Raw genomic sequence first — 27,249 nt, forward strand, 5'->3', positions numbered from 1 at the left:
TCTAGTTCTAATCTTTCTCACTTTTTCCACAAAAAAATGTCTGAAACATTTCACATACTTCCAATGAGGGGGTCAAGGTATAACATCAATTCGGATTGAGAAGCTGAAAAAAAGGCTGCAAGGGCATTATATTTCTGTGCAATGACACTCGATAAATAATTTTACCTTGCAGTTCTCACAGCAGCCTGGTAGTCTGAAAAACACTGCCTCATAAATTTAAGAGAAACCTGTAGCTTATCCTTTCTCCATTCCCGTTTAGCCTTCCTGCATTCCTGCCTCAGAGAACAAGTATAGCTATTAAGCCATGGAGTTGGATTAAGTTGAGGTTTCTTAACTTTATATGAGGCCACTACATCTAAGATATCTGAGCAAACAGAATTGAACAATATCAACAGCTCGTCTGGGCCCACAGAAGGAGAAGGAGACTTAATCACATTCACAAATGAAGAGGAGTTATATACCTCAGAAAATTATACAGCCATGGATGAAGTAATAAGATTAGAACAAAACACATTATACAGTCAAACATCCAATCACAGTTCATTTCGTTTAGTGTCACATTTTGGGGCATGGGACTGTCGCCACAATAACGGTGTGTAAAACTCTCAGATGGATTTTAAAGACTCTAAGCCACAAACGTTTGCCACATACTTTTGAAAACCCAGTGTTTAGTTGATCCTGATAAGCATTAATCATCACAGTTGTAAACAAAGCGTTCATTCGTGCATTCGTGTGATATATACAGGCATAGGCCTAATCACAAAAAACATATCCAATAATAAAAATATTCTCAGTTAAATTATTGCTTTCTAAGTAGGGTCTATCGCTTTGTGTCTGCTTGAATACTGATGGCATGCTTGCTTCTTTTTTGTTTTGTATTCGTACAAAATGAAAGTATTCAATTATGTTTAGAAATAGTTCTGAACAGTTCTAGTTAGTTTGGCGTATGCAGCAGTAGGCTACAATAGACACTGGTGTATTGAAATTCTGACTTTTGCCATTTATTAACTTGCTACGTGTTCAAATACACCTTAGCTTAAATAACAGGTTCTTTCCAGAGGTCCCTGTAGACCACGAAGAGAGACAGATTAATCAGTAGATCTTAATTAAATTCCAAAAGGCTTCTTATCTTAGGTTATTTATTATTTTGCTATGTCTGGGTTTTTAATGAGAAGCACATTCTCTTGATGTATTTATGACCCCGTATTTAATTGAGCCTACTCCCTTCGAAGAAATTAATTCTAAATATTGACTGTCATAGACGCTTCAATCTTCCAAAATGTGTAAGCGAAACTGGACCGCAAGGGACATCTGGTATTTTTGTGTAGACTGGAGACGTACTGTGTGACCAATATCTCTTATCTACTGAGACATGACTTCAGTTTCGATCACAAGATCTTTTGTTTTGAAGGAATATAAAAGAGGTGCAGATACCATCCCTTGGTCAGACTTTAATTTCTCATCTTTGATTCCTCTTCTCGCTTTTGCATCTTCAGTTTATTTTACTTTTATTACGGGCTCACTTTGAATATTCTGACTTACACAGGTTTATTCAACTCAATATTCTGACTTTTACAGGTTTATTCAACTCAGATACTTTGACTTTAGATACTTTGAATTTTAATACTTTGACTTTTGAGATACTTAGTATTTTTATGTACTTTGTAATATTTTTTTATTTGTATTTTAGCAGTTTGAATGCTTTTTGGATACAATAATAATTTTTACTAATCTTAGATGGGCACAATCCATCATATATGGATTGCTTTTAAAACTATATTAATTTTGGATTTGTATTTTCTATATTTGAAGATGTTTATGATACTTAATAATTTTGTTTGCAAGTTATGATTTGTAGTTTCATTTTCTATATTTTTCTGAATAAATTTGCATACTAAACCACCACCCACAGTCTGAACTGGATTGAAATTTTGCATCAGACACATAGCTATAGCTGCATACAGTTTACTGTGCAATTGACATGGGAGACAGAATGTAATCAAGGCATGTGAATGGTGGGGGTACCAACGTCCTCCTCCTCCTACTACTAATAAAAAAATATAGCTTATATATTTTTATAGACATTTAATAACTTTCAATTACATCCCATAGGTATAACGTTTATATAGGTTATTTTTATTAAGAACAAAAAGTGCTGACTAGTTTAAACGTAGTTGACATTAAAGGTGTGTTCATATAAGTCCTTATAAAACAGATCCAGAGCATTCTTTAATATATATCAAACGAAAATATATTCATTGTTTCTACCACCTACATTATGAGAACATCCAGCTGTCCCCATAAAAATAAATAATTATTCATACACTAATTACAAATGCAGAACATGTTCTGAGAGAATGTTGACGAGTGTGGTTAAATATTATAAGCTCAGTATAAAAACCATAATGCATATGGAAAAGTCCTCATAATGACAGGTGTACCAGTAACTGTGTTGGAGAGAGTTTTGTCTGTCTTAAAATTGCCATTGTTGTATCTGACAGGGATACAACAGGATAAAACAAGGGAGAGAGGAGGATGAATCATATGCCAAATATATCACAACTTGGCTTTGTTAGCACTGTTTTTAGTGTATGTTCACATCACTCACGCGTGCACACTATAGAATCCACAATAAACAGATCAGTGAAAATTATATAAGATTGTTTATTTACCACAGAGTACAAAGACCATGGTAAAATATTAAAGTCTTACATATTGTAGAGCTTCAAAAAAAAAAAAAAAAAAAAAAGAGGTCGGTGGCAATAGACTCAAATACATGAGTCAGCACATGGTGTAATGGCAGCAAAAGCCAGGATTGCTTGATGTTCACATGCTTGTGGTGGGATAGATTTTTCAAACAGAACTTCAGAGGTAGGAATTTTCTTTTGAGATCAGGTTTGACAAAAGTTAGAGAAAAGTGGATATGTTACTGCTTAAAAATCCTAGTCAGTGCAGTTACTGTGGCTATTTTAAGAGACACAGTCTGTACAGTCTAGGTCACTCCTCTTCTTCTCTGTATGCCTCCCTCTAGTGGTCACAGCCAAAAAGCCCCTGAGACACCCTGTGCTGTTCAGGCATTATTTTGGCCATCTTCATAATCATGGGACTCCCAAATTGGTAGTAATGGTTACCGATCACAGCTGTCACGCCCTTGGGTCCACACATTGCCGCATCAATCTTTTTTAAGTGTGCTATGGATCCCTCCTTCACAGGCACGCGTGGGGTGGCTTTCAAGTCAACATCATAAACTGTTTGACCTGAAGTAGAAAAGACAGTAAGCTTTCTGTCACTAGATGACAAGCACTTGTAAGTAGGATAGACAATTTAAAGTATTTTACAGAACAAACATGCCAATGTTATACCTTTGACGATATGAGCAATGTGATGGTCTGCACACACAAAGGCAGCATCTACAGGACCCTCAATTCCAAGGACCTCCTTCAGGGGTTTGGGGTAACCTTCCAGGTGTGTGTGTGGCTCTCCAACTTTGTACACAAACACCTCATTGTCCTGCACACGGCACAGAACATATGAGAAGATAAATGCAGACATTTTCACTTCACTGAGTACAATAGTTTAAGAGACACCTAATATTATAATGTCTCTTGAAAGTCATTTACTGCACAAATGAACCTTGATCATGTAGAGATGGCCTTCATAAGAGAAGACTGCATCCACTTCACTATGCAACTCTTTGAAAGCACTCTCAATTGTGTCTGAATGAAACTTATCACCAGTTATGCTGAGGAAGTGGTACCCTGGGGAAGAGAAACAAGGATTTGTTTTACAGATGAATGTGTTAGTGAATCTTCTGAAACTGCATTTGTTAAATTAGTGGCTTGCATAGTTATATTGGTATACATATTTATGGAAAGGACAAGAGAGCTTTTTTCCTTGAATATAAGGTTGTGATTCTTCCATAGGCTGCATGTCATCACAGTCATGCTGCTATTCTAAAGGCAGTACATATGTGGTTTTCTTTAGCAAGTGGTTTTTCCAGCTACATTGTCTTTTTACTAATCTTGAATACTGTTTAAGTCAGTTAGCATGTGAATTGAGATGCAGGGTCTGCATTTTTGAAGGAATTGTTTGAATAAATGATTGACTCACTTATAAACGCCATCTACTGGCGTAACAATATAACCTGAAAGAGACCCGTCACTATTATGCTGTCTGGATGAAAACTCACCTCGGAAAGCATATATGCTGCCATCATCATCAGATGTAATAGCATCCAAGTGGACACGGCTGCACTGTTCTCTCTCAATGTGTTCATCAGTGGTCTTTTGTCCTAGAGAGACACCAGACTCCAAGTTCTTCTTTTTTTCTTCTTCTTTTTTTTCTGTAATGCTAAATTGCTTTCTCCATCCATATACTTGCATGTTCATTTTTGCACTTACCAAAATGTGGGCATCTCATGAAGTAATCACGGGTCTCTTTTGGATATTTGCCTTGGACTTCTCCTGTAATTGGGTCAAACTTGGAGAACTGATGACCATGAAAGCAGTAATAATGTTCCATGTAACGGAAGGCTCCAGTGCAATTGGGCATGCTTTTGAATTCCTTTTCATCAACCTTCTTAGTCTTCATATCGAAGTGGTAGATCTCATCACCTTTAGTGGATTATGAAGGAATTTAAAGAAAACAAAACCTTGCATACTTATTAATTTCCTTACAAGTTTTCCTTAACATGCAGAAGGTAAAAGACCACAATATATAATACCTTTGAAAAAGATTATGGTGTCATTGGCACAGTCTGGTTTGGGACACTCCACTGCAGCATCCAAATGGTCAGGAATTCCAGGGAAAAGTTCAGAGATATCCTTGGGATAGTCCTTCTCCAGCTTGTGCTTGTAGTAGCTGAAGACCTTGGTGTCCTTTAATGATGTTAAAGAAGAAGTTTGTTTACATGTTTGATACATAAAGCAAACATCACAATGGATTAGAAACTGAGTTTAATAGAATGTTAAACTTACCAGGAAGAAGAACTGGTGGTCATGGTGTTCTGGGCTGTCTTCAGAGTGCATGCGGAACGCAGCGTCCACATGTCCCAGTTGATGATGGTCATCCAACTCAGGGAAAGTTTCATTAGACAGCTCAGCCTGGCCATGGAATCCCTTGAATAGGTGGTCGCCTTCAGTAAAAAAAAATCAAGAGAAAGGTCATTAGACAGACAGACAGGCAGACAGACAGACAGACAGAAAGACAGACAGACAGACAGACATACAGACAGACAGGCAGGCAGGCAGACAGACAGACAGATAGATAGATAGATCTGATCAACCATCTCTCACCTTTGAAGAAATAAGGGATTCCCTCCTCGTTCACAGCAATTGCATCGAACTCCATTCCTCCACAGCGGTCAAGTTTAGCATCATGGTGCAATTCATGCTGGTGTCCTTGAGGTTCGTCTGGGAAAGAAAGAAAAAAAGTTTTATCATGAAATATGTCTTGATGAAATCTGAATATGCTACTATATATTTTCATTTAATGCCCACTTAGGGAAATTGTTTTAATTTTGCCATTTACAAGACCTACCTTTTTGAACATGATCCTCCTTATGATGCCTAAACACAAAAAAACAATTATGAAGTGGATGTTAAAATTAAATATTACAACACAATTTGTGTTTTGTAATTTGTTTGGGGAAAACCAGACATCAAGCAGTTCAGGTTATTTGTAACAAAAGAGAATCTTAAAAAATATATGTGTCTTAGATAGTTGTTTTAAATTTTTTATTAATATACCTTATAATTTAATCTTGCCATTGTGGCATAGGCTACTGAAAACAATGGTTGGCCCATGTGCATTGTTTAATGTGTTTTTTAATCTGTAAAGTCCCTTTTGATAAAAGCATATTGTAAATGAGTTACAGACAAAGCAGTCAAAAGTAAAGAAATCAAAATGTTGGTGCACACATAAAAACACTTCAAACTTGCAAAAAATGTTAGCAAAAAAGTAATTATTATTATAATAATTATAATAATTTATTCGTTTTTTTTCCTAGGAACTCAAAGCACTTTACATTGTGAGGGGGGATCTCCTCCTTATTATTAATATATTTTAAAGTTGCATACTTGTAACACAATAGCTATTTGCACATTATTTAGTATTATAATTAATTTTAAGCCTTTGCAAACTATGTGTTGACTGGGGTGTGTGTGTGTGTGTGTGTGTGTGGGTATACTCACGAGGGAGAAGCGAGACTCAGCGAGAGAGCCAGGCAAAGAATGAGCATCTGAATGAGCTTCATGGTCAGCAGGGTCCTCTGGTGAGACAGAGCTCAGCTGGAGAAGGTACAGCACAACCTGATGTTCCCAATTTATACCCTCCATCAGAGACTATCTTGCAAGCACGCTGAAGATGACACGTACACCCCCGTTTGCACAAAGCGTAGGAAGGGACATTCAGTTACATGCCCACACTAAACAACACACGTACAAATGCACGTTTGCACGCTTCCCCTGACTCCCCCATCCACAAGCTGGTCAAGGTACAAGGAATTTTCTGGTGAGGTATTTGGGTTGATACAGGTAACACCAGTTGAGCAATGCAAATATGTATAATGGTCTAATGAGACTTGGCATGTATTATGAAGTATTATCAGAAACCCCTTGCAGGTCAGCAGTTAGTGGCATGATAGTTCATACATGCACTAGCATGAATTTTTAAACTTTTTTACTTATATATACAGAAGTGTACACAGTATTTCATACTGTATATAGTAATTGCATGCACTTTATTCCTTTTTGTATTGACAAATTCATTTTTGTATTTTTTATTTTTATTTTTTGGTAATAGTATAACATGGAGGCATGTTAATTTCATTCAGTTTACAATTCTAAATCTTAGTCACATTAATGTATGAAGCATATAGTGTAAAAATTATGAAGCTGTCAGATAGGTTGGTCACTCTAAAAAAAATTACTCAAAAGGCTCTATAGATTTTGGCCCATTGTTTCAATTTGTTGGGAGATTTCTTACAATTCTAAATATGCATTTGAAAGAACCTTAAATTGAAAAGCATGCATAAATTGTCCCTTGCAGTTATTTTACTGATGTGAACAATTGCTTGCAGAAACAGAATTTACTGATGAAAAGATGATAAAAAGATGATGAAAAATCTACGTGAGCACAAATGCATGTTTGCTCTGTTGCTTTGTGCATGTATAGGACTGAATATTCTAGAAAACCCAATAAAATGGGCTGTTACCTTTTTCCCAAATAACACAGACAATCAATAAAAAATGCTGACCTCTGCAGTTTAGTTTGATATGGTGATCATTAACAGAGTTTTGCTCTGTCAAAATACTCGTGGAAGCAGGTACAATAATCACACCAATGCAGTATGCACTGTATTAAGAGCAGGAGTGTGTTGCTGAATTCAAATTAATACAGAAATGAAATACTTCAAATTGCTTATCAAACTGTTACATCAAATTATTTTATATAATTTAGTTGATCAGTTTCCAAAGGTTATAATGCGACAGAACCCCCAAATGCTGATCCCTTTTTGTGGAAGGAGCAACCCCATTTCTAAAGGCTATATTTTTTAAACAATAAATACTGTTAATTGTAATGTAATTTCACATATAAAAATCTTGTGGTTACATCCAGACCACTATATTTTGTTGTTGTTGTTGTTGTTGTTGCTGCTGTTGTTTTATTCCTTAGTCATTTATTTATGCAACCATTTTAAAATCTAGTCATTATTAATATTTCAAATATTTTAATTCGAACAATTAATTCTTTTGTAAGATTTCAAGATTTGCAAAAAAATATTTTTGCAAGACATAATAGAACAGACAAGTAATTATATTCATATTCATATTATTATTATTATTATTGTAGAAACATTCTACAGCATTTCTGGCCCTAATGAATTACAGAAGTGTGACCTTGAACATGAAATGCATGTATGTGCTTCAAAAAAGACTAAAACTGTATAACTGGGATGTACTTCGCAACATGCATGTTTAGTCTGAGATAAGACATACTCAAAAGTATAGATAATTATACATTTATAATAATATGCATTACTAAATAAAAATAGAAAAATAAATATTTATCAACAATATTTTATAATATGAACAAATTTATTTTGCCAAAATATTTTGTTTGAAAAATCGATATAGAGGGAACACAATAGTAATCGTGTGCACGTTTTAGTACATTGAGGGAACTAATTAGTAAATCGTGCTATTATTTTTTCTTGCATGTCATGTGCGGCGCTCCCTAAAGGCTGGTTCACACGGGACGATTTTAAAATTGTCGGCCGATTTTCCAAACCTGAGAGACCCCACACACGGCGATAAAAAATCACGGGTCTAACAGTTTTGGTCGTTCAGTGTGTGGTGTGCAGCCACACGGCAATATCAACACATCACGCACGAACCGATTTGACTCCCGAGCATTCCCAGGTAAAATGGGAAATCTCGCAAAATCCCTCGAGATCAAACGTGACTTCAGAGTAAACAATCATGGCGGACGAAGAGGATGCAGTGGCCGTAGTTTGTGCTTTGTTTTTAACGGAAAAGAAACATAAGAAAAACAAGAAAAGTTATTCCGAGCAGAGGAGAGCGGTCTTAACACACCACACACGGCAGGAATATTTGATCAGATTATTTTACGATAATCGGAGCATCCTAAGATTGTCGGAAGGGGTGAATCGGGGCTAAAATCGGCCTAATTATCCTGCCGTGTGAACCAGCCTTAACATAGTAAATCGTGCGCACTATTTATAAATCGAGTGAACGAAATTGTAAATCGAGGGAACGCAATAGTAATCGTGTACACGTTTTAGTACATTGAGGAAACAAATTAGTAAATCGTGCACATGATTTAGCCTAGCCTACTATTTTTTTTTACTGCATGTCATGTGCGGGGCTCCGTAGTGGCAGTGATGTAGCAAGATAAAGAAAGATCAACAAAAACTTGAAAATGGTTTGATTTCCATCTAACATTAGAGTGATTTTAAATGTTACCAACACACAGAACTGCACCTCATTCCATCCTCTCTCTCACTCTCCCTGTTGGACACGTAGCCTTGAGCAGCATATAGAAGAGTTTTGGAAAGCATTTTGCCCACCACAGAACCAACTGGGTCTAAACCTCTGGTGTAAAAGTTTGTCTAAGGAATTAACAATGCTGACCAGCGAACTGTGGCTTGGAAAAACAATGGTTAAAAGACAGTGGCTCCCCTTGCTGGGCAAAGACAGTTCAGCATCCTAACCAACTGTGCTTTGTTACTGCTCGTCCATTGCACAAATGTTGAAATGAATCAATGAAAATGAATGCCCCTAAATAAGTTACATTAAAGGTAGCATATACCAAAATATTGCTTCCAAGCTACTAATATGTGTGTAAAAGTCATAAATATTGTTGACTTATTTTTATATATAGGCCTATATATATAAAAATTAAGTTCCTCACTGACATATATTGTTCCATAAAGAACCTTTAACCCATTATGGAGAACCTCTCCGTTCCACAAGGTTCTTTTTAGTGAAAAAAAAAATAATAATAATAATGAAAAAAAGTTTTTAAAGACTTTTTTTTACGTTTACAGAAACATTCTTTGAGGAACCGACAGTTTGAATCATTAATTTTTATTCATTTTTCAAAAGTGTAAAATTTCATCTTGACATTCTGTGTAGTGTGAGGTTGTCAAACCATAAAACAAAAGCCAAGTAATGTAAGCAAAGAGCATTATGCATAATGCCCACTGCAAGTGGTTAAGTAACACATGGGGTCAAGGTTTAAAAAGCAAACCAAACAGAGGTTGTGAAAAGAACAGCTTCACATCATCAGTCTATGTGAATAAAATGAAGCTAAGTAATAATCTATCAGAATAATAAAAAAAAAACATAGATACAGACACTGTGCCATCTGCCCTATCACTCACAGCTGACTCCAGAAAGCTGAAAGCACCTGGGGCACAGAGAGTAAAGCTGATCACAGAAGTGACACAACTGTGTTTTCCTGACATGGCCAGAGTGTATTACAGCGGTGTCTGGGCATAACAACAAAAACCCTGTTGGTTAAATTATGTAATATTATCATCCCCTACAGCCTTGAACTTGCCTCAGTGCTCAGTCACAGCATCCAGAAACTGTTAATGCACAATCTCATATCTGGCATGTCTGGACTTTGTCTGCTCAATGTTTACATAGCCTTGTGTTACACAGAACGGTCACAGATTTGATCCTTTGTGAGGTGAACCATCTCTGCTCCATTCTCTTAAGAAAATATATCTGTTCTAGTTGTAATATTGAGCAGAGCTCCGCAGGCAACAAATGCAAATGCTAAGTTATAGGGTTGTGTGGGAGGGAAAATTGATTCATGCGAGAGGGAAAATAGCCGAATGCATTGCTCAGATCCAGATGCAATCATTTTAACATTTCAGATCAATTTCAATCTATGTTTCTCTGTGTGCATTATATATCTTCCTTGCTCCTGTTAATTCCAGCATTAAAATGGAATCTGCTGTAGCCTATCTAGAAAATATAATAATTATAATCAAAGTGACTGAAAACTTTATAGACATTTTTTCTACAGTTTGCCAACTTTGAAATGAAAGAGGAAGAAAACTTTAGGTGCAGGTGTGTTACTGTCAGGAAGCCGGCTGTGAATTTATTCCAAGCATTATTCTCTGAATTCCTGGTCCTGCCTTGCAAATGCAAAAATCACACCAGAGGATTTCCGATGCATCCTAGAAAAAACAAAAACAAAAAGACTATTGTAAAGAATAGCCTGTGCCAGAAAGGTCAAAACATTCTCAGCAGGCTACATAATTCTCAACAGAAACGGTGAAAAAATGTCACAATGTGTGTAATTAAGAGCTAGAGCTGTCAAGATAAAATGATATCCGTATATTTCAACAACTCAATTTAGTAAACAAAGAAAAAACATATATGAGAGTGAATTTCACACAAACTTCCGGCTCTCATTGTAACCCCCCAATTATATGTTTTTATATTTGTGTCTATTTATATTTGCAATATTACCAATAGGTTTACCATCATGAATTATAACGGCATTAAACTGCTATCTAATACTTCTTAACGAACGCGCCCCCTCGTGGACTGTATGCGAGATCACGATCGGAATAAACCAATCAAGATGCATGAAAACTTAGAGCTGCCACAGACTTCCATGGTGGGAGCAACGCCAGATCTGTTCTGTTTGTGCGGACATTTAAGTCATTTGCCTTGGTGCAAATCTTCAGGAATTATCGACGAGCACGACGCAGAATGACATCCCGCTTCTTGTAACCAAACACCCACCGTACACTGTACAAAAGCAACGCGTTTTAGTGCGTGGATTCGACCAGACCACAGATGTGCCTTGGAGCGATATTGTGGACACGCGTGGATCTGTTTCCATTCCGACGAAAAACGAACCGGTTATTCAGTTTTCCCGTTGTGTCGTGAAGGATCCAGAGGCTTAGGGTTCCTGGCTGCTGTCCAAGTAGTGCGGCGGTGGGCGTCAGAATGATGAAGATGCGGCACCTGTAACCTGCACTTGAGTCTCCAGTTCCGGTGAATTAAACGCTATTCAGAACGCTTGAAAACGAGTGTACAGGTGAGGTTTCTACATCTTTTTATTGCGATCAACTGTGTTCTTATATTGGCTTCCTGGATCATTTATCTCACAGAATTTAGTTGAACTTGGTGTAGTCTAATGGATAAAATGGTTGTTTCTGAAAGGTGAGAGGTTCACCTGTAGAGGTCAACTAGGTGTGTTTTTGCTCTAGATGCGTAACCTCAGATTACTGCAGGAGGGACTGAACCTGCCACTTTGATAAAGACTTCATCTAAATTACAAGAAGGCTGTAGCATAAGTACTGTTTTGCGTTTTATTCCATATTAGAAAGGCAGAGTTGCATTATGATCAGCCTCGGGCAATAACACTTCAGCTGTTATTGCCCGGGAATTATGATGCAGTTCTCTTAACACTGTAGGCTATGTCACAAAACTTTTTACTGGAAAGGCTGTCAGATTGAAACTTGTCATTAAACAGCCTCTATCAGCAATATTCAAACAGCAAAGCATCTATGAAACATTAAACAATTCCTGAGACAGCAAAAATGTAAAAAGTAGCCTATAATAAAGTGTATACATGTGTAACATTAAAACATGTGACAACTTGCCTCGACCTGAAAATACCCTTATCTGAGCACAGTTCAAGTAGGGTTGCAAGGTGTGAACATTTTTCAGCACACTTCCAACAGTTTACAAAATTTCTGGTATGTTTCTGAAAAATTTACCAGAAATGTTCCACCTCTTCACAACCCTAAGTTCAATAACTCAGTCTTCATATTTTAATAACCATTTTTACTTAAAATGCCATGCCATTTCTGTTGATACATGTAGTATGCCACAAGATAGAACAATGCTGTCACTCCTGGGGTTTACATGTCAACTACTCATCTAATCTAACACAGAGAAAAACAGTGTTGTTTGTCACAACTGTAATTATAAACAGGTGAGGGATAGTAAGTAACAGCTATATATCTGTCATATATAGATCTTTAATGAGTAGAGGTGTGACGAGACACTTATCCCACGAGGAGAGACACGATTATTACATTTTTTTGAAGAAATCTTCAATGATGAAACATAGGGGAAAATAGTCTTTTATTCAACTGAAAAACACAAAAAGCTAAAAATGTATATGCATTTTGAAATCAACTTGTACCTTATGAAATTAAACTTCTTTTTAATGAATTATTTGAAGCAATAAACAACATGTAAATATATATAGGCCTATGAATTGGAGAACATGATTTATATATATAATATAAATTTGAGCAAAAAGTGTCTCAATTCATAAAGTTCTGTTTCTCAATTACAATCTTTTGAATGAATAATTCAATGACAAATACTTTTTTTAAATGGTTTGTCGCCACCTCGTGGCGGAAGAGGATGTTGCGTTACAATTCATACACGTTTTAAGATGCTTTCGTTTTAATCGCTACTGTAGAGAGAATAAGTGTTATACCCAAATATAAACTTTTATCCCAGTACTTATGTTATCTAAATGTCTGTAACACAGAAATAATGATGTGTGGTTGCTCTTTCTGGATCAGCTGCAGGCAGCATGAATGATTAACATGGGCAACGACAAAATGTGCTTCTCGCGCTCCACTGACACTTGCAATGTGAAACAGTCATAGTAGACATAGCTGAATCGTTGTCAATCAGAAATAAGATTGCGTGGGTGTTTGAATTGAGATCGCCATATTTAAACGATTAATCTTGCAGCTCTAATGTAAACACTGCAAATTGTTTTGCAAAGGATATCATCATGACACATCGGATCTCACGAGAATCTCAAACTGAGACTGATATACTAATATATATATTCATATTATATATCTTTTTTTTTTTATATTTTATATTTTTTTACAAACACACACACACACACACACACAACCCCCAGTGCTTGAAGTGGGCCAGTATGCACCAGTACTTGCACGTCTGTATTCAAGTCTTTGGCGTACTGGCACTTTTTTGTGTGAACAAGTGTAGTGCCGAAATTTGGACCCTGCCAGATTATGCACCCCCTAGTATTGGTAGGTAAAGGAGTATGTTTGGGGGAGGGGTTAGGATTAGGATGGAGTGGGGTTGGGTTGAGGCAATCAGGTAGAGAGTTCCAACACGGGGGTGCATAATCTGGCAGGGATGCAGAATTCGGCACAACACTCCAGGGCTGAAAATGAGTCCCACTCCCTGCATGCTGACATAGTTAAAACACATATATTACTCAACTACTTATTCATTTGAGTAATTTATCCAGAGATACCCACAGTACAGTAATTACAGGGAGAGTCCTCCAGGAGCAATCTTGGGATGGGCGTTTCCCTCGAGGATGCAATGGTTAGAAGATTCATGGATCAACCATAACAATTTGATCCTGTGACCTCTGGGCAGACAGCCTGTATCTACAACCATTACACTGCCCCCCCACCATATGTCATTGATTAGTTGGTTGTTGATTTAGACATTGTGTAAAAAAATACACTGTCAGCACTGCATTTATTGTAATGAGGTTGCTTTTCACTGAAGGCACTTCTGTTTTGCTTTATGGCTTCTAATAAATTGCAGACATGTGAGGTATATTTAGAGCAACAATCTGGATCCTGTCCATGAGTTCTAGCTCTCTTAAGAGAATGGTACAGACAAAGAAAGCAAGAAGGAAAGAGAAACACTATATGATCTTGCATCTGTGTTTAAACTTTGACCCCAAAGCCTAACTCCTCCCTTACTCATGTGCTCTCTCTCTCTCTCTCTCTCTCTCTCTCTCTTGCAGTCAGCTATTTCACTTCATGCCCTGACATGTTAAGGAGCAGGAGGGGAGGAGATAAAGGACTAGAAAAACCGGTAAGCAGCTGGGAGCCGAGAAGAATATGTGAAAGGAGTAGATTTCAGTCTCTCCATTAAAACCATAAGACCTGTGAGCTGGAAGAAAGGAGCAACAGAAAGACGTGAAAAGAGAGTAATACATTGAGGCAAGACTGAACACTGCCATGGAGAAAACATAAAGGCAAAACATGAAACCGCACATTTAAAAGGTAAGATTTTGTGTTGTCTTTCTCTTTCACTCAGTGTCTTTCTTGGTCTCTCTTTAACTTTATTTCTTTATTGCTTAGGACAGTTTGAGTTGAGGGTTGGGTCAGCACCTTGACTCACTTGCATATCCGAGCTCTCGCTTTCATGGGAGATTGACAGACATGTTCTACCCCTATTTCTATTTCTGTTTCCATCTCAACCTTTCCTTCTCACATGTCATGGCTGAGTTAAATGCCAAGCTTTCATTTAAAGGTGAAGTGTGTAATTTCTGTGCCGCTAGCATCACCTAATTGTGTAATTAATCATTGTGAATTGGTAAAAAGCTTCCATGTTTTTGGAGCATAATGGCTAAATGCAGCACCACCATATTGCTTGAGATTTACATTAAAAGATATCTACATTACTGTAGACTATGCGAAGAAAACATTCATAAAGTAAGCCACTAAAAAATTAATTTGTGAATTGTGTAAACACTTTTTTTTGCTGACCTCTGAAGCAATTTGAGCTCCATTTTATATATGAAATATATTATTATTACGACTTGTATCTGCATATTAAACTGGGTTAGGAGAAAGTATTTAAACATTGACCGAATTACACCCTTCTCATCAAGCTTTATGTTTGTTTTGTCTTACAGGGCTTCTGACTAGCAGCATGACTTGGACCTACGCGATTGCAAAATACAAACACACCTGCAGCCAGCAGTCATCTGAGGACACTGTCTCTGATTCTCCACGCTGGAAACCTTTCAGTAGTGAACATTTGCATACAGCCCAACCAAACCCAACTGCTTTTTCTCTTTTAACATCAGTGCAAGTTGTTTGAAGAGATTCCAAGAGCCACCTGCTTCACTTGTTCTGTTGGGGACTATGGAAGAAGGTAAATCCTCATGGTCCTTCCCTGTTCATCTCCTGAGGACCAGATGAGGAGCATGTTACCCAGCTTGTTACGGGGCCGGCGGTTCTACTGCCGAGAATGGGCCCTTGAGAAGCTACAAAGATGCCTAGAGGCGCGAGACTCCACCAAGAGCGCGGAGGGAACAGCCCGTGTCTCTCCAGGGGTCCTAGTGACTGGGGGCCCGGGCACGGGTAAGACAGCCCTCCTCACAGAACTGGTTTGGCCTCAGTCGGAAGCATGCAGGGCGGCAGGGCTGGCATCACGGTGTTTGTCCTGGCACTATTGCCAGCGAGAGGATGCAGGCAGTATTGAAGTGTGGAGATTTGTCCTGGGACTGGTTGAACAGCTGAAGGAAAGTCCACTTCTGGGACCGAACTATGTGAAAGCGATAAACAGTGCTGCCATTGCTACTGTACTGGAGCCCCTCCACTGCCAAAGAGAACCTGATGACACTTTTAAAAGGTTGGTTTATACATCACAATGTCACTTGTCATAATTGGATAGAAACCAGAGTTAAAAGCTAGATTATTTTTTAGATAGCCTGTTTCTTCTGAACTGTAGGAAATTGTGTGAATGAACACATAAATGAATTATATTTAAAGGGGGGGTGAAATGCTCGTTTTCACTCAATATCCTGTTAATCTTGAGTACCTATAGAGTAGTACTGCATCCTTCATAACTCCAAAAAGTCTTTAGTTTTATTATATTCATAAGAGAAAGATAGTCTGTACCGATTTTTCCCGGAAAATGAGCATTTCTCCCCCCTACTACTTTTGAGAAGCTGTGACATTACCGTGAAGGAAAAACCATCATCCAAAACAAACCATGGCTTACAGTTAGATTCAGCCGTTTATTTATGATCCAGAATCAGATCCCGAGGCTGAAACTGAACGAGAGCAGCAGCAGCAACGACTCGCTCCGAGCGGGGCTCGAACCCGAGTCTACGCACTAACAAGGAGGCAGAGATATTTTAAGCAGTTTTACTCACCGCCTGCGGTTCCAACACACGATCGTGACCCTTTTTCGTTGGGATTGCATCATCCTTAAGAAATAAACGATACGCAAATCCGTCGTCAAACTGGGCCTTGTTTGTAAAACAAGCATCTTCGAAATGCAGGGAACAAACAAAAACACTTGCACAACTCCGTTGATGCTCTGTAAAAATAAACTCCATCCACTGGTCCCTTAATGCTGTTTTTTTTTTTGTAATCTGTGCAGGGTTGTCTTGCCCTGGCAACCAAAAACACACTTCTTTTGTGACTTTTCGCGACGCTCTCGCTCTGATCAGTGAATCACTCTGATCAGTTAAATGTCTGTGCTCAGCCTCGCTATACGGGAGCGCGCGCTCTTCCGGCAGACGTGCCCTTAGGACCCATACAAGGAAATTCCGCTCCATCTAACGTCACACAGACCCATACTCGAAAAAAAACTTTCCGAAACTTGTGACAAACCGGAAGGAGTATTTTTGGAAAAAAAATACTCCTTCAAACGTACAACTTAATTTTTGAAACTTTGTCCATGTTTAGCATGGGAATCCAACTCTTTACCAGTGTAAAAAACTCAGTATGCATGAAATAGCATTTCACCCCCCCTTTAAAGTTAAGGAGTAAATACAATAATAATGTTATTAGAACCAGATGTATAAATGCAATATCATGAGGAGAAAATATATAATCAATATATGGCCTATGTGACTCTGCCATAATAGTACTACTTCTTATTTTTCAGTAAGTACTTTAGTTTCTTCTTGAAAATAGTTTTATCTAATGTATAAATTACAACATTTTAATATAGATGACAAATCTTGAAATTCACTATTTCAGTATATCTAAAAAACACTTTTTCCTTTCTCTGAATTTCTCACATTTTTCTCTTGCTTTTGCTCTGCAACAAATCACTCACCGTTCAAGATCCCTTTGAACTCATTTCTGTCAGCCTTTAGTTCTCCAAGCATTTCATGTTTGCTCTCCAAGCATTACTCCTGTGAGAAATCCCAGATGTTTCACAGCTAGGCCTTTGGTGTACCTTACACTCTCCCTCTGTATTTCACATTGTTTGTGCAAGGAAAATGACACTTCAGTGGGGCCTTTAAATGACTTAGACATTTTGCTATGTTTCTTGTCTAACAGAGAGTCAGGCTCCAGAACATTTTAGCATTTAACATGGAATTTTTCGATCAAATAATAAATTATACCTTCAATTTGTGACATTTGTGTAACAAATAAAGCGTCATTGCAGAAGACACTTGTTTTGAATATAGTCCACACAACTTTTAGTCTTTTTTTAAAAGACAAAAAAGAGTGCATTTTGGTCTGTGATATTTGGTTGTTTAAGCCAAAGGGGGAAAAACTTACAATTTTAAAATCATGTTAACACTTTTTCTTGCGTTTTCTGGTTATTCATAGTAAGCTGATGTTTTTAAGTGTTTATTGTAAATGCACTCAGTGACATTTTGCTTGAACAAGGTTTCTTTTATTGTTTCCTAGTAAACCCTCCCACCCCTTATATTCTCCTCCTTCATTTTCGTCTGATACCCCTCAGAAAGACTTTGTCAAAAGCAGGAAAAGGGGCTATTGTTCTGCTTTTCTGCCACATATATTTATTTATTTATTCCTTTCGTCGCAATAATGACGCCTATTCACAGTTATCACAATAGCCCAGCATTCAGTGCAGATGGATGACGCTATTTACAGCCTTCGGGGGGAAAAAGGGGGGTGAAGACTAAGAGTCGTGCCACTATTTTGTGAAGTTTGTGTCCCTCGGTGAGGTCGCTGCACTGACAACTTTTCTCTATTCTATCTATCTTCTTTCAGTGTTTGCTCTTACACTAGTTCTTTCAGTTTTCTCTTACAGATCTGACGTACAGGCCCACATTCCACATTTGCCTTACACATGCTGACAAACTGTCATGATGTTTTTCTTTGGTCCTGGCAAGAGAATGTAAAAAGGGCTCGTTTAGGAGTGAAATGCGAGCATCAGTCCCTGCTGTATTGAACATGCTCTCTGACGCAAATAAGTTATCATTAACACTGTTTATTGAAAAGGCAACCAATGATGAGGACAGTTTATTTTATCAGGACATGAACTTCTGTCATCAGGAAATAATCATGACTTGTTCATCATTTTGAAGCTCTATAGATAGAGATATGGTTGTTATTGTTATTATTTTAAGAGTATTGTATTGTAAGTAGATTAAATGACTAAATGTTTTGCCAAGCAACGGTAACCTTTTCTTAGTTCAAGTTTGTACTTCATCTGATTTTGGCAGTGAGGACTTGCAAATGTTTCCAGCTGAAGCAGTGGTTGGTTGTAAATCCTGTAGCCTAACCTTCAGTTGCCTGGCCTTGGCCAAAAGCCTTAAACCTCCCATTTTGTTCACTATATAAAAAGTTTCACATAACTCTTCTTTTAGGTTCGATCTTTTAACCCTTCTCTGTTTGACGACTTAACTTGCATGACCATTCCTGGGGTCAAGACAAGCCCATAGCTTGTCTTTGTAGACAGAATGTGTCAGGAAGAACATTTATTAGGTTGTTCGGCTCAAGCTGTGATCTGTGAGCATGTTAAAAGGGCATTAGCTCAACAAATTGTGTGAGCCCACGTGTTGGAGATAAGGAAACAATAAACACGGCATGCTTTTAACTATGTATTTTATGGTGGATGTATGAGACAGGAAGTTCGATACTGAACCATTTAACCAAAACACACAAAATAAGGTGTGCTGTTTAAAATGCTATACTATTAAAGAAAACAAGTGTTGATGTTAATTATTATCAGAACTATGAGCTATGCTGACTCAAAACAGAATGTAGTATTTCCATTAGGCTGAGTATTATTTTAATTCATTTTCAATAAAACAAGACTTTTACTCATGGATTATGAAAATAGTATATTTTACATGTATTGGAAAATATTAAGATGAAAGATGTTGAAAGTTTAAATAGAATCATTATTTGGCTGTATCATGATGCTCAAACTAACAGAGTACCTTGGTGTTTTGGGAAATCAACCGACAAGTTGTTTAGTTGCCTACATATTAATCTTGGATAGATGAAAGCATATTATCATAAATCATATCACATTTAAGTGTTGATTAAAAGGGCAATCATACCAGAGTCAAGTGGGTCAGTGATAAGAGCAACACATAAATGTGAATGTGAGTTTGATAAGGAAGCAGCACCTTCACACCGTCTGTATGCCCTGGAAGCAACAGGAAATCACTGAGCTTCCATAACACTGAGTCACGATGCCTCTGCAACCACACCTCAAGTCAGATGAAGTGGCAAAAAGAAAAAAATGCTAAAGAATAAGACCGCTTTGAAAAGCTGGGAGTTCATTGGATGGTTTTACAAGCATGTTGTATATAATTCCAAATAAATCACTCTTATAATTGCATTCTGTACAAAACAATGTCACATTTGTGCACTTGTTTCCTTCTTGGATAAGCTCTGTTTTAGTTCTGAATTGACTTTCATTCATATGTGATGACATGTCTTTCCTATTTCCGATTCTTAAAATTATTGAATTCCTCATTTACTCACTGTTGTTGAGAGAAATATGTCCCTCCTTTCTTCTCCTTCTCCTTCCTCCTCCCTGGATTGACTTAATTTAAAAATCATCTGTCTGTGTGGTTAAAGATGAGATGATACTAGCAGTGGTACAGTAACTAGGTTATGCACATGAATGCTTTATTATTTTAAACACTTTCTCCTTTTCATTTTTCTTTAGGGCAGTATTAGAGCCCCTCTTGTCCTTGACACCACCTGCTCACAGTGTGTTTATTGTGGTTGATTCACTGGACTCGGGGTATTGTGGAGGTAATGGAGTTGGAGAAGGCTCAATATCAGGAGCTGTGGCCACTCAGAGTTCCTCTATTGCAGAGCTCCTGCTAAAATACATACAGCTCCTGCCCCCCTGGATCTTGCTAGTCTGCTCTGCACGCCGCCAGAACAAAGCCATTTGCAAGATATTCTCAGGTACACTCTTAGATGATGCACAAATCACTTCATAAGCACAGTGAAATGTGAGATGGTTAGCTTTATGGGTTTCTTGAAGTGTTGAGCATTGTTTATCTTAGTTAAGACTGTGTACAGGGACTTTATGTTCTGTTTAGAAACCCATTTAGACACAAATGAATAATGTTCTCCACACTTGTATGGCCACCAAAACGTTCTGTATTCCCAAACATCAGTCACAACAGCTTGTGGCTCAATTTTCTTTGTTTTTTTGCTTATAGCAATATATTATGGCTTTGTAGTACTTTGTTTTTTACTAGATGAAATGACCTGGTCTTATGAGATGAGGGTCCCACACACTCATTAGCTCTTGTGGATGACATCTGAATTATAGCGTTAAGAGGCTACAATCTATTGTGCACTAGTTGTGTGGATATTTATGCTTTTATAAACACATTTGAATTCAAGGTCCTTAACTTTGGCTTGGAAAGCCTCGAGGGCCATTATGTTTTTCCTCAGCCTACGAGATGAAAAGACTGCAAAAACAAATAACTGCAGTTTGCTAAAAACATATTGAAATTATTCAGACAAATGGTTTTGTTGTTCAATTGTATAGTAACTTGAAGTTGCCAAAAAGAGTTTGGAATTACACAAATGTCAAAAAAAATTCAATGAACTAAAGTAATAGTACTGCATTCATAATGCACATTAAAAGTAATCGGATCAGTTGTGTGCAGCTCACCCATACAACTCAGAGACCAACTGCCAACTAAATATATTTAAAATTAAATCACAGCTTTTGTTGTATAAAGCAGTCTCAGTGTTAATTGTGCAACCGTAAAAAATCATTGTGATGCTTTAACAATTGTTGTGTCTTATTTTATCTCTTGCTTCTATACCCTGTAGGTTTTAGGAGGTTGTGTCTGGATGACTTAAGAAAGCCTGCAACTGTACGAGATGTACAACAATATATCCTTCGCAGGCTTGACCAGGATGGGGCTTTGAGAAGACAACTTACACCAGAGACAGCTGAAATGCTTAATCTTTTGCACATCAAAAGCGGTGGCTGTTTCTTGTTTCTTGAGCGAGTACTAGATGGTGTTGCACATGGTCTAGTTGGACTTCGAGAAATTCGGGACATTCCTGGCACACTGAATGGCCTATACCTTTGGCTATGTCAGCGCCTCTTTCCTCGAAGGCTGTTTGTCCATATTAGGCCTTTGCTGAATATCCTTTTGGCATCCCCACAACCACTAACAGCTGAGCAGCTCTACACTATTGCCAAAAGCCGTGACTTCTACCTTGGGATTGGAGACTTCCAAGCACAGATGGGGGCTCTGGCATCTCTGTTTGTAGATGGCCCTGAGGGCAGTAAACTCCTCTTTCATAGCAGTTTTGCAGAATGGTTAACTGATGTTAAATACTGCACACAGAAGTTTCTGTGTTGTGTGAAGGATGGTCACCTTTCTTTGGCCATGTCCCTCTCTCTTCGAGCCAGTAGTCTGGGTACAGAGGACATTTGCCAGCTGGCCCACCACCTTCTCAACAGTGGAGTCCATGAAGGGGAACCAGCCCTCCTGGCACTGTGGTTGCTATGGACTGGAGTTCCAGCACTTAATGGTGCCAGAAAGGACTGTTCTTCTAAGTATACACCTGCATTAGTTCAGCAAGATGTACTACAACTCCTAATGAAAAGTGGAATTTACCCTGCAAGCTGTTCAACTCACAATAGCTCCAGTGTCAGGGTACACTGTGTTGGAGGAGGCGGCAAGATAGTTCGGCGAGCATTAAAGAGGGAAGACTCTGTCAGAGCACTTCTTGACAGTGGAATCAGTGTGAACTGTACAGACCCATCAGATGGACGGACTTTACTGGCAGCCGCAGCCCATGCTGGACTTGTAGATGTAGCAGCCTTGCTGTTGTGCCGTGGAGCAGACCCTTTACTGAATGATAACCAGGGGCAGACTGCACTGACGCTTGCTGCCAGACAAGGCCATGTTGGTGTACTACTGGTTTTGCTAAAGTGGGTGCAGGAGAAAGGGACCAAGAGTCCTGCTGCACAAGCCCTGCTGGAGCATGTAGACAGTGAGGGATGGACTGCTCTTCGCTCCGCTGCATGGGGTGGCCACAAGGAAGCTGTGAGTCTACTTCTGGAAGCAGGGGCAGAGATTGACGGCTGTGATTCAGATGGCCGGACAGCCTTGCGAGCAGCAGCATGGGGTGGACATGAAGAAATTTTGTTGACCCTTCTTGATCATGGTGCTGAAGTAGACTGCTCAGACCGTGAGGGACGTACTCCACTAATAGCTGCAGCCTACATGGGTCACAAAGATGCAGTGGAGATCCTTTTGAATGCTGGTGCCGATTTGAATCTAGCGGATGGGGATGGACGTACCGCTCTGTCTGTTGCTGCATTATGTGTGCCATCAGCAGCTGGAGGACGAGGTCATGGAGAGGTTGTAAGCCTTCTGTTAGAGCGAGGCGCCAATCCAGAACATAAGGACAGAGATGGAATGACACCTTTACTACTGTCCTCTTACGAAGGGCACGAGGAAGTGGTTGAACTCCTGCTGGAAGCTGGAGCTGATGTAGATGAAAGTTCTGGATCTCATCCATCTGCTATCACTCCTCTGCTTGCAGCTGCAGCTCTGGGGCATGCTGGCACAGTTAACCGTTTGCTGTTTTGGGGGGCAGCAGTGGATGGCATCGACGGAGAAGGCCGCACTGCACTCTGCTTGGCTGCAGCCAAGGGTAGTGTTGAAGTTGTAAAAGCACTGTTGGACAGGGGTTTGGATGAGAATCACAAAGACGACCTGGGCTGGACTCCATTGCATGCTGCAGCTTGTGAAGGTCACAAAAGTGTGTGTGCAATATTGACAGAGCAAGGTAGCATGGCACGTGTGGGTGAGCTTGATGTAGAGGGTCGGAGCCCTCTAATACTAGCAGCACAAGAAGGTCACTGCAGTACAGTCAGGCTACTTCTAGATCGAAAGTCACCCATTGATCATCGTGCATATGATGGACACTCTGCTCTCAGTGCGGCTGCTCTCCAGGGTCATCGGGAGATTGTGGAGTTATTGATGCGTAGAGGGGCAGACACTGATGTCCGTGATGCTGAAGGAAGACCTCTTCTTTATTTGCTGGTCCTGGAGGGCCATTTAGACATGGCCATGTTACTCATTGAAAAAGGGGGTGTCCCTCTGGAGTCAAAAGATGCAGAAGGGCGAACTGCACTACATGTAGCAGCTTGGCGAGGAGACCTGGAAGGTATTGAACTGTTGCTGAAGTATGGTGCTGACCCAAATGCTAGAGATCTTGATGGTCGGCCTCCTTTGCACTCTGTGGCCTGGAGAGGGAATGCAGCTGCTGGCAGGCTGCTGCTTAGGGCTAAAGGTCTTAATGTAGATCTGGCTTGCAAACAGCAGGGTGCCACAGCCCTTAGCATTGCTGCTCAGGAGGGGCATGCTGAAATTGTGGCCATGCTTTTAGAGAAAGGTGCAGAACCAGACCATGTCGATCGTTATGGCCGCAGCCCAGTCAAGGTAGCAGGAAAACAAGGTAATTTCACAATTGTGCGACTTCTGGAGAGCTATGGCGCAAAGCCCTTCTCAGGTCTCATACCATCTACACCTAGTGGTGCTCCCAACAATTCTTATCTTTCAGCCATAGTCAAGACCCAAGCATCTATTAGTTCAGGAGAAGTGGGTGTTGATGGAGTCCCAGCCACATCTTCTCCATCTTCGACCTCAGTTTCTGCCTCCTGTTCCCCAGCTTCCACTGCAGAGCGTTTTCATTCAATGCCTGCCTCACAGACTTCCTCCTCCACCTGCCACTCCCTGGCCACAGTACAGACCGTGCCTGCTGACAGCCTAAATTTCATCCAGCAAATTCAACAACATTCGCTTCCTCGTTGCCGCAGTCGGCCATCCACCTTGCCTCTACCTGGTTCCAATCCACCCAGTCTTCAGGGCAGAGCTTCTCGGCACAATCAAAAAACTGTTCCAAAGAGCAGTCCCACAAATGAACAGTACACACTCACTGAACTCCTGGACTCAGACAAACCCTTAAAAGGGCTTGGATACTCGGGGAATGGCAACTACCTCTTAAAACCTAAAACTCCTTACATAATAGAGGATGTGATGGAGAAGAACCTCAAACAAGCTGGTGGAGTAGATCTAAAGTGGAACTCCATTATGGCTTCCTTAGGGGTGATGCCAAACCAAGAGGGCCCAATTCGACAAACAAAAATTGGGGAAAGCCCCCCTTTGGGGTACCCACATTTTCACTTCCAATCCCATGCACAAAAAGAGGATTGGGGAGGAATTCAAATGACATCCAAGTCCCCAACCATTGACCTTTCAGCTATTTCCCCAAATAGTGCCTTATCTAATGAGTCTGTGTTTAACATGACAACTACTGACCCCCAGCTGAATCTCAAACAGGCAATTAAGCTGCAATTTGAAGGGCCAACTAGTGCAGCACTTTACAAGCGAGAAACCCCTCTCTGAGGTGAGGCATTATATTTCACAAAATATAGAACATTAGATTTGTCTAGATTTAATTCTAATTTGTTGATTGTCTTGTAAATGTAAAGTTTATTTAATTGATCAAAGACAGGGTTATTTCTTTGAATGTACATAATGTGTCTTATCGGGCAGTTGTCAGATATGCCAGATGGAAGTGAACCACATTTTGCTTTTAAGCTGCAGTCTTTATGATTGTGACTTGGAATGTCTGGAATTCTAATGACAACTTTGTCTTTTGTAGGCAAACCTGGACATTTAGGAATTCAAGGAGATGAGGGTTGTGTGGGTAATCACTGTACTGTGTGTGGGAGGTGTTATGAGTAGAGGAAGATGGCAGATGAGAGAGTCGTAACACACTGACCTCCACCTCTCTTTAACCCATTGACCCCAAAGCACAAAAGAAAAGGCAAAGGCATAGAGAGCGTAGAGGAACTGGAGTTCAAAGGCTCAAGCTGTGTACATTCCAGAGCTTTTGCTCCTCATGCTGTCACAAAGGGGTCAACTGGCACTCTCTCATACTCTGTCATACAATCACAGGAAAATGTGAAATGAACACGTATGGATATTTGCTCTGCTTGTGTTATGCATTTGCAAAAGTCAACATATACATACCCCAGGGATTTCTGTGCACATAACTCAACATAAATGACAACTTTTCATAGACTAATGAGCTATTCACTCTTTCATCTTCTTACACATTGTGGCTCAGCAGTGCCATCTTTGTTTTATTTTGGTGAATTATAAGAGCTAATGAGAATGCTGTTGAAATTGGAGTGAATCTACATTTAGAACAGACTTTTTGGGTGACCTGCTGTACATTGCTCAGACTCCCAGACTTGGACTTGCTGGGACCAAAAAAAAAAGTTTTTTTCAAAGCGCCACTGTCACTTAGTGGCTTTATGCTCCAGATATGTTTTCATGACTAATGGAAGTCATCAGCAATGTTTATGTCTTTTAAAGATGTGCTAAATTAAATATACTATTTGTTTCAGAACATAGATGTGTCCATAATTGCAATTCCTTATTTATGTAATTTTTTTTAAATGGGTCATATGATGCAAATAAAATGTTTCCTTTATCTTTGGAGTGTTAAAAGCTGTTGGTGCCTAAAGAAGATCTGTAAAGTTGCAAAGACTAAAGTCTCAAATCCAAAGAGATATTCTTTATAAAAGTTGAGTCAGCCACACCCTCCTAAACTGGCTCTTTCTAACGTGCCCCCACATGTCTACGTCATGATGTGGGAAGATTTGCATAATGCCACCCAAAACTACTTTCTTTAGTCTTCCAAAAGAGGACACAACTAGAAATATTTTGTTAAGTTGTATTTACAACACTCTTCCAGAACAGTTCAACCCAAATATTCAGATGTGTGCAGCGCATTTCATGGTGAATTGTTTCCTGATCCTGGGAGAGTAGATTACAATGCCGAATGTTCTTACTCACAGTCTGTAAGTAGGTTTACATATTTAAAGCATTTGCCACAGATGATTCAAATGCAAGTTTTGAGCAGTGTAGAGTAGCACTTGTTGTTTATTGTTTCTCCAATTAAAAATGCAGACATGGTTTTAAGTTTACGCTGCTTGATGCAATGCAACACGTTAAAAGACAGTATAAGTCAGCGGTTCTCAATTTTAGTCCTCTCGTCCCCTGCTCTGCACATTTTGTATGTTTCTCTTGTCGCTTCAGATGTTTGTTCTATTTAAACGTATGTGCCCTGCAAAGTGGACATCACAGGATATTCCTCCATGATTCCATTTCGAAGCAAACGTATTTAGGGCTTTGCAAAAAATCGAAATGCAATTTTCATGCGCATCTCATCAGTAAAGATGCTCCTGTAATTAGAAGTATATCTCCAGCACGTGCGTTCAGATCAGGGTTGCCAGGTTTTCACAACAAATCCTGCCCAGTTGCTTCTCAGAACTAGTCCAATCTCGTTTCCAGGAGGTTCCTCGATAAAAATTGCTTCCCGGGATTAAAATATACGTTTTTTGGCAGGGTTGCCTTGGTAAAATTTGCATATTAGGGGCTGAATATCACGTTATTGGTATTGTCGTTTCGACCCGTGGACATGAAAAACAACCACAGACTTGGCAACACTGGTTGGCATTTACTACACAGAGCCGTAAGTCACTGCTAAAATCGCAGGTGATTCTTTGTCAATTTTGAAAGCAATTTTGTGATAGTTGTCGGTAGACTACGGCTCTGTGTAGTAACTGCCGCTCCACCTGAACCCATGTTGCCAAGTCTGTGGTTGTTTTTCATGCCTGTGGTTTGAAGCAACCCCAATACCAATAACGT

General features: G+C 39.2%; 2 protein-coding genes across 2 annotated transcripts; one reads left to right on the forward strand and one right to left on the reverse strand.

Moving 5' to 3' along the window:
- Window positions 1-2,864: 2,864 nt before the first annotated feature.
- LOC113108520 (hemopexin-like) lies at window positions 2,865-6,315 on the reverse strand. The gene is made up of 10 exons (XM_026271698.1): window positions 6,192-6,315; window positions 5,539-5,567; window positions 5,295-5,411; window positions 4,977-5,134; window positions 4,724-4,877; window positions 4,401-4,613; window positions 4,190-4,291; window positions 3,634-3,758; window positions 3,363-3,510; window positions 2,865-3,257 (listed from the first exon to the last, which is right to left on the reverse strand). Exons 1-10 carry the CDS (start codon window positions 6,251-6,253, stop codon window positions 3,028-3,030), a joined length of 1,338 nt encoding a protein of 445 aa, XP_026127483.1. The 5' UTR covers window positions 6,254-6,315; the 3' UTR covers window positions 2,865-3,027.
- A 9,054-nt stretch (window positions 6,316-15,369) lies between these two features.
- On the forward strand, window positions 15,370-25,340 carry LOC113108522 (ankyrin repeat domain-containing protein 50-like). The gene is made up of 4 exons (XM_026271700.1): window positions 15,370-15,932; window positions 20,199-20,446; window positions 21,332-24,934; window positions 25,193-25,340. The coding sequence occupies exons 1-3, from the start codon at window positions 15,463-15,465 to the stop codon at window positions 24,931-24,933; spliced, it is 4,320 nt and encodes a 1,439-aa protein (XP_026127485.1). The 5' UTR covers window positions 15,370-15,462; the 3' UTR covers window position 24,934; window positions 25,193-25,340.
- Window positions 25,341-27,249: the final 1,909 nt, after the last annotated feature.

The sequence above is a fragment of the Carassius auratus genome, chromosome 9 (genome assembly GCF_003368295.1).
Source record: "Carassius auratus strain Wakin chromosome 9, ASM336829v1, whole genome shotgun sequence".
Taxonomy (NCBI): Eukaryota; Metazoa; Chordata; class Actinopteri; order Cypriniformes; family Cyprinidae; genus Carassius; species Carassius auratus.

What these genes read in the sequence shown, in the direction of transcription:
- LOC113108522 (XM_026271700.1), top strand. Translation starts at nt 15,463, where the DNA reads ATGGTCCTTCCCTGTTCATCTCCTGAGGACCAGATGAGGAGCATGTTA. An exon ending in CCTGATGACACTTTTAAAAG is followed by an intron (nt 15,933 to 20,198) that starts GTTGGTTTATAC and finishes ATTTTTCTTTAG; the next exon opens with GGCAGTATTAGAGCCCCTCT. An exon ending in CATTTGCAAGATATTCTCAG is followed by an intron (nt 20,447 to 21,331) that starts GTACACTCTTAG and finishes TATACCCTGTAG; the next exon opens with GTTTTAGGAGGTTGTGTCTG.
- LOC113108520 (XM_026271698.1), bottom strand. Translation starts at nt 6,253, where the DNA reads ATGAAGCTCATTCAGATGCTCATTCTTTGCCTGGCTCTCTCGCTGAGT. An exon ending in GGAGGATCATGTTCAAAAAG is followed by an intron (nt 5,412 to 5,538) that starts GTAGGTCTTGTA and finishes TTTCTTTCCCAG; the next exon opens with ACGAACCTCAAGGACACCAG. An exon ending in CATTGCTCATATCGTCAAAG is followed by an intron (nt 3,258 to 3,362) that starts GTATAACATTGG and finishes TTTCTACTTCAG; the next exon opens with GTCAAACAGTTTATGATGTT.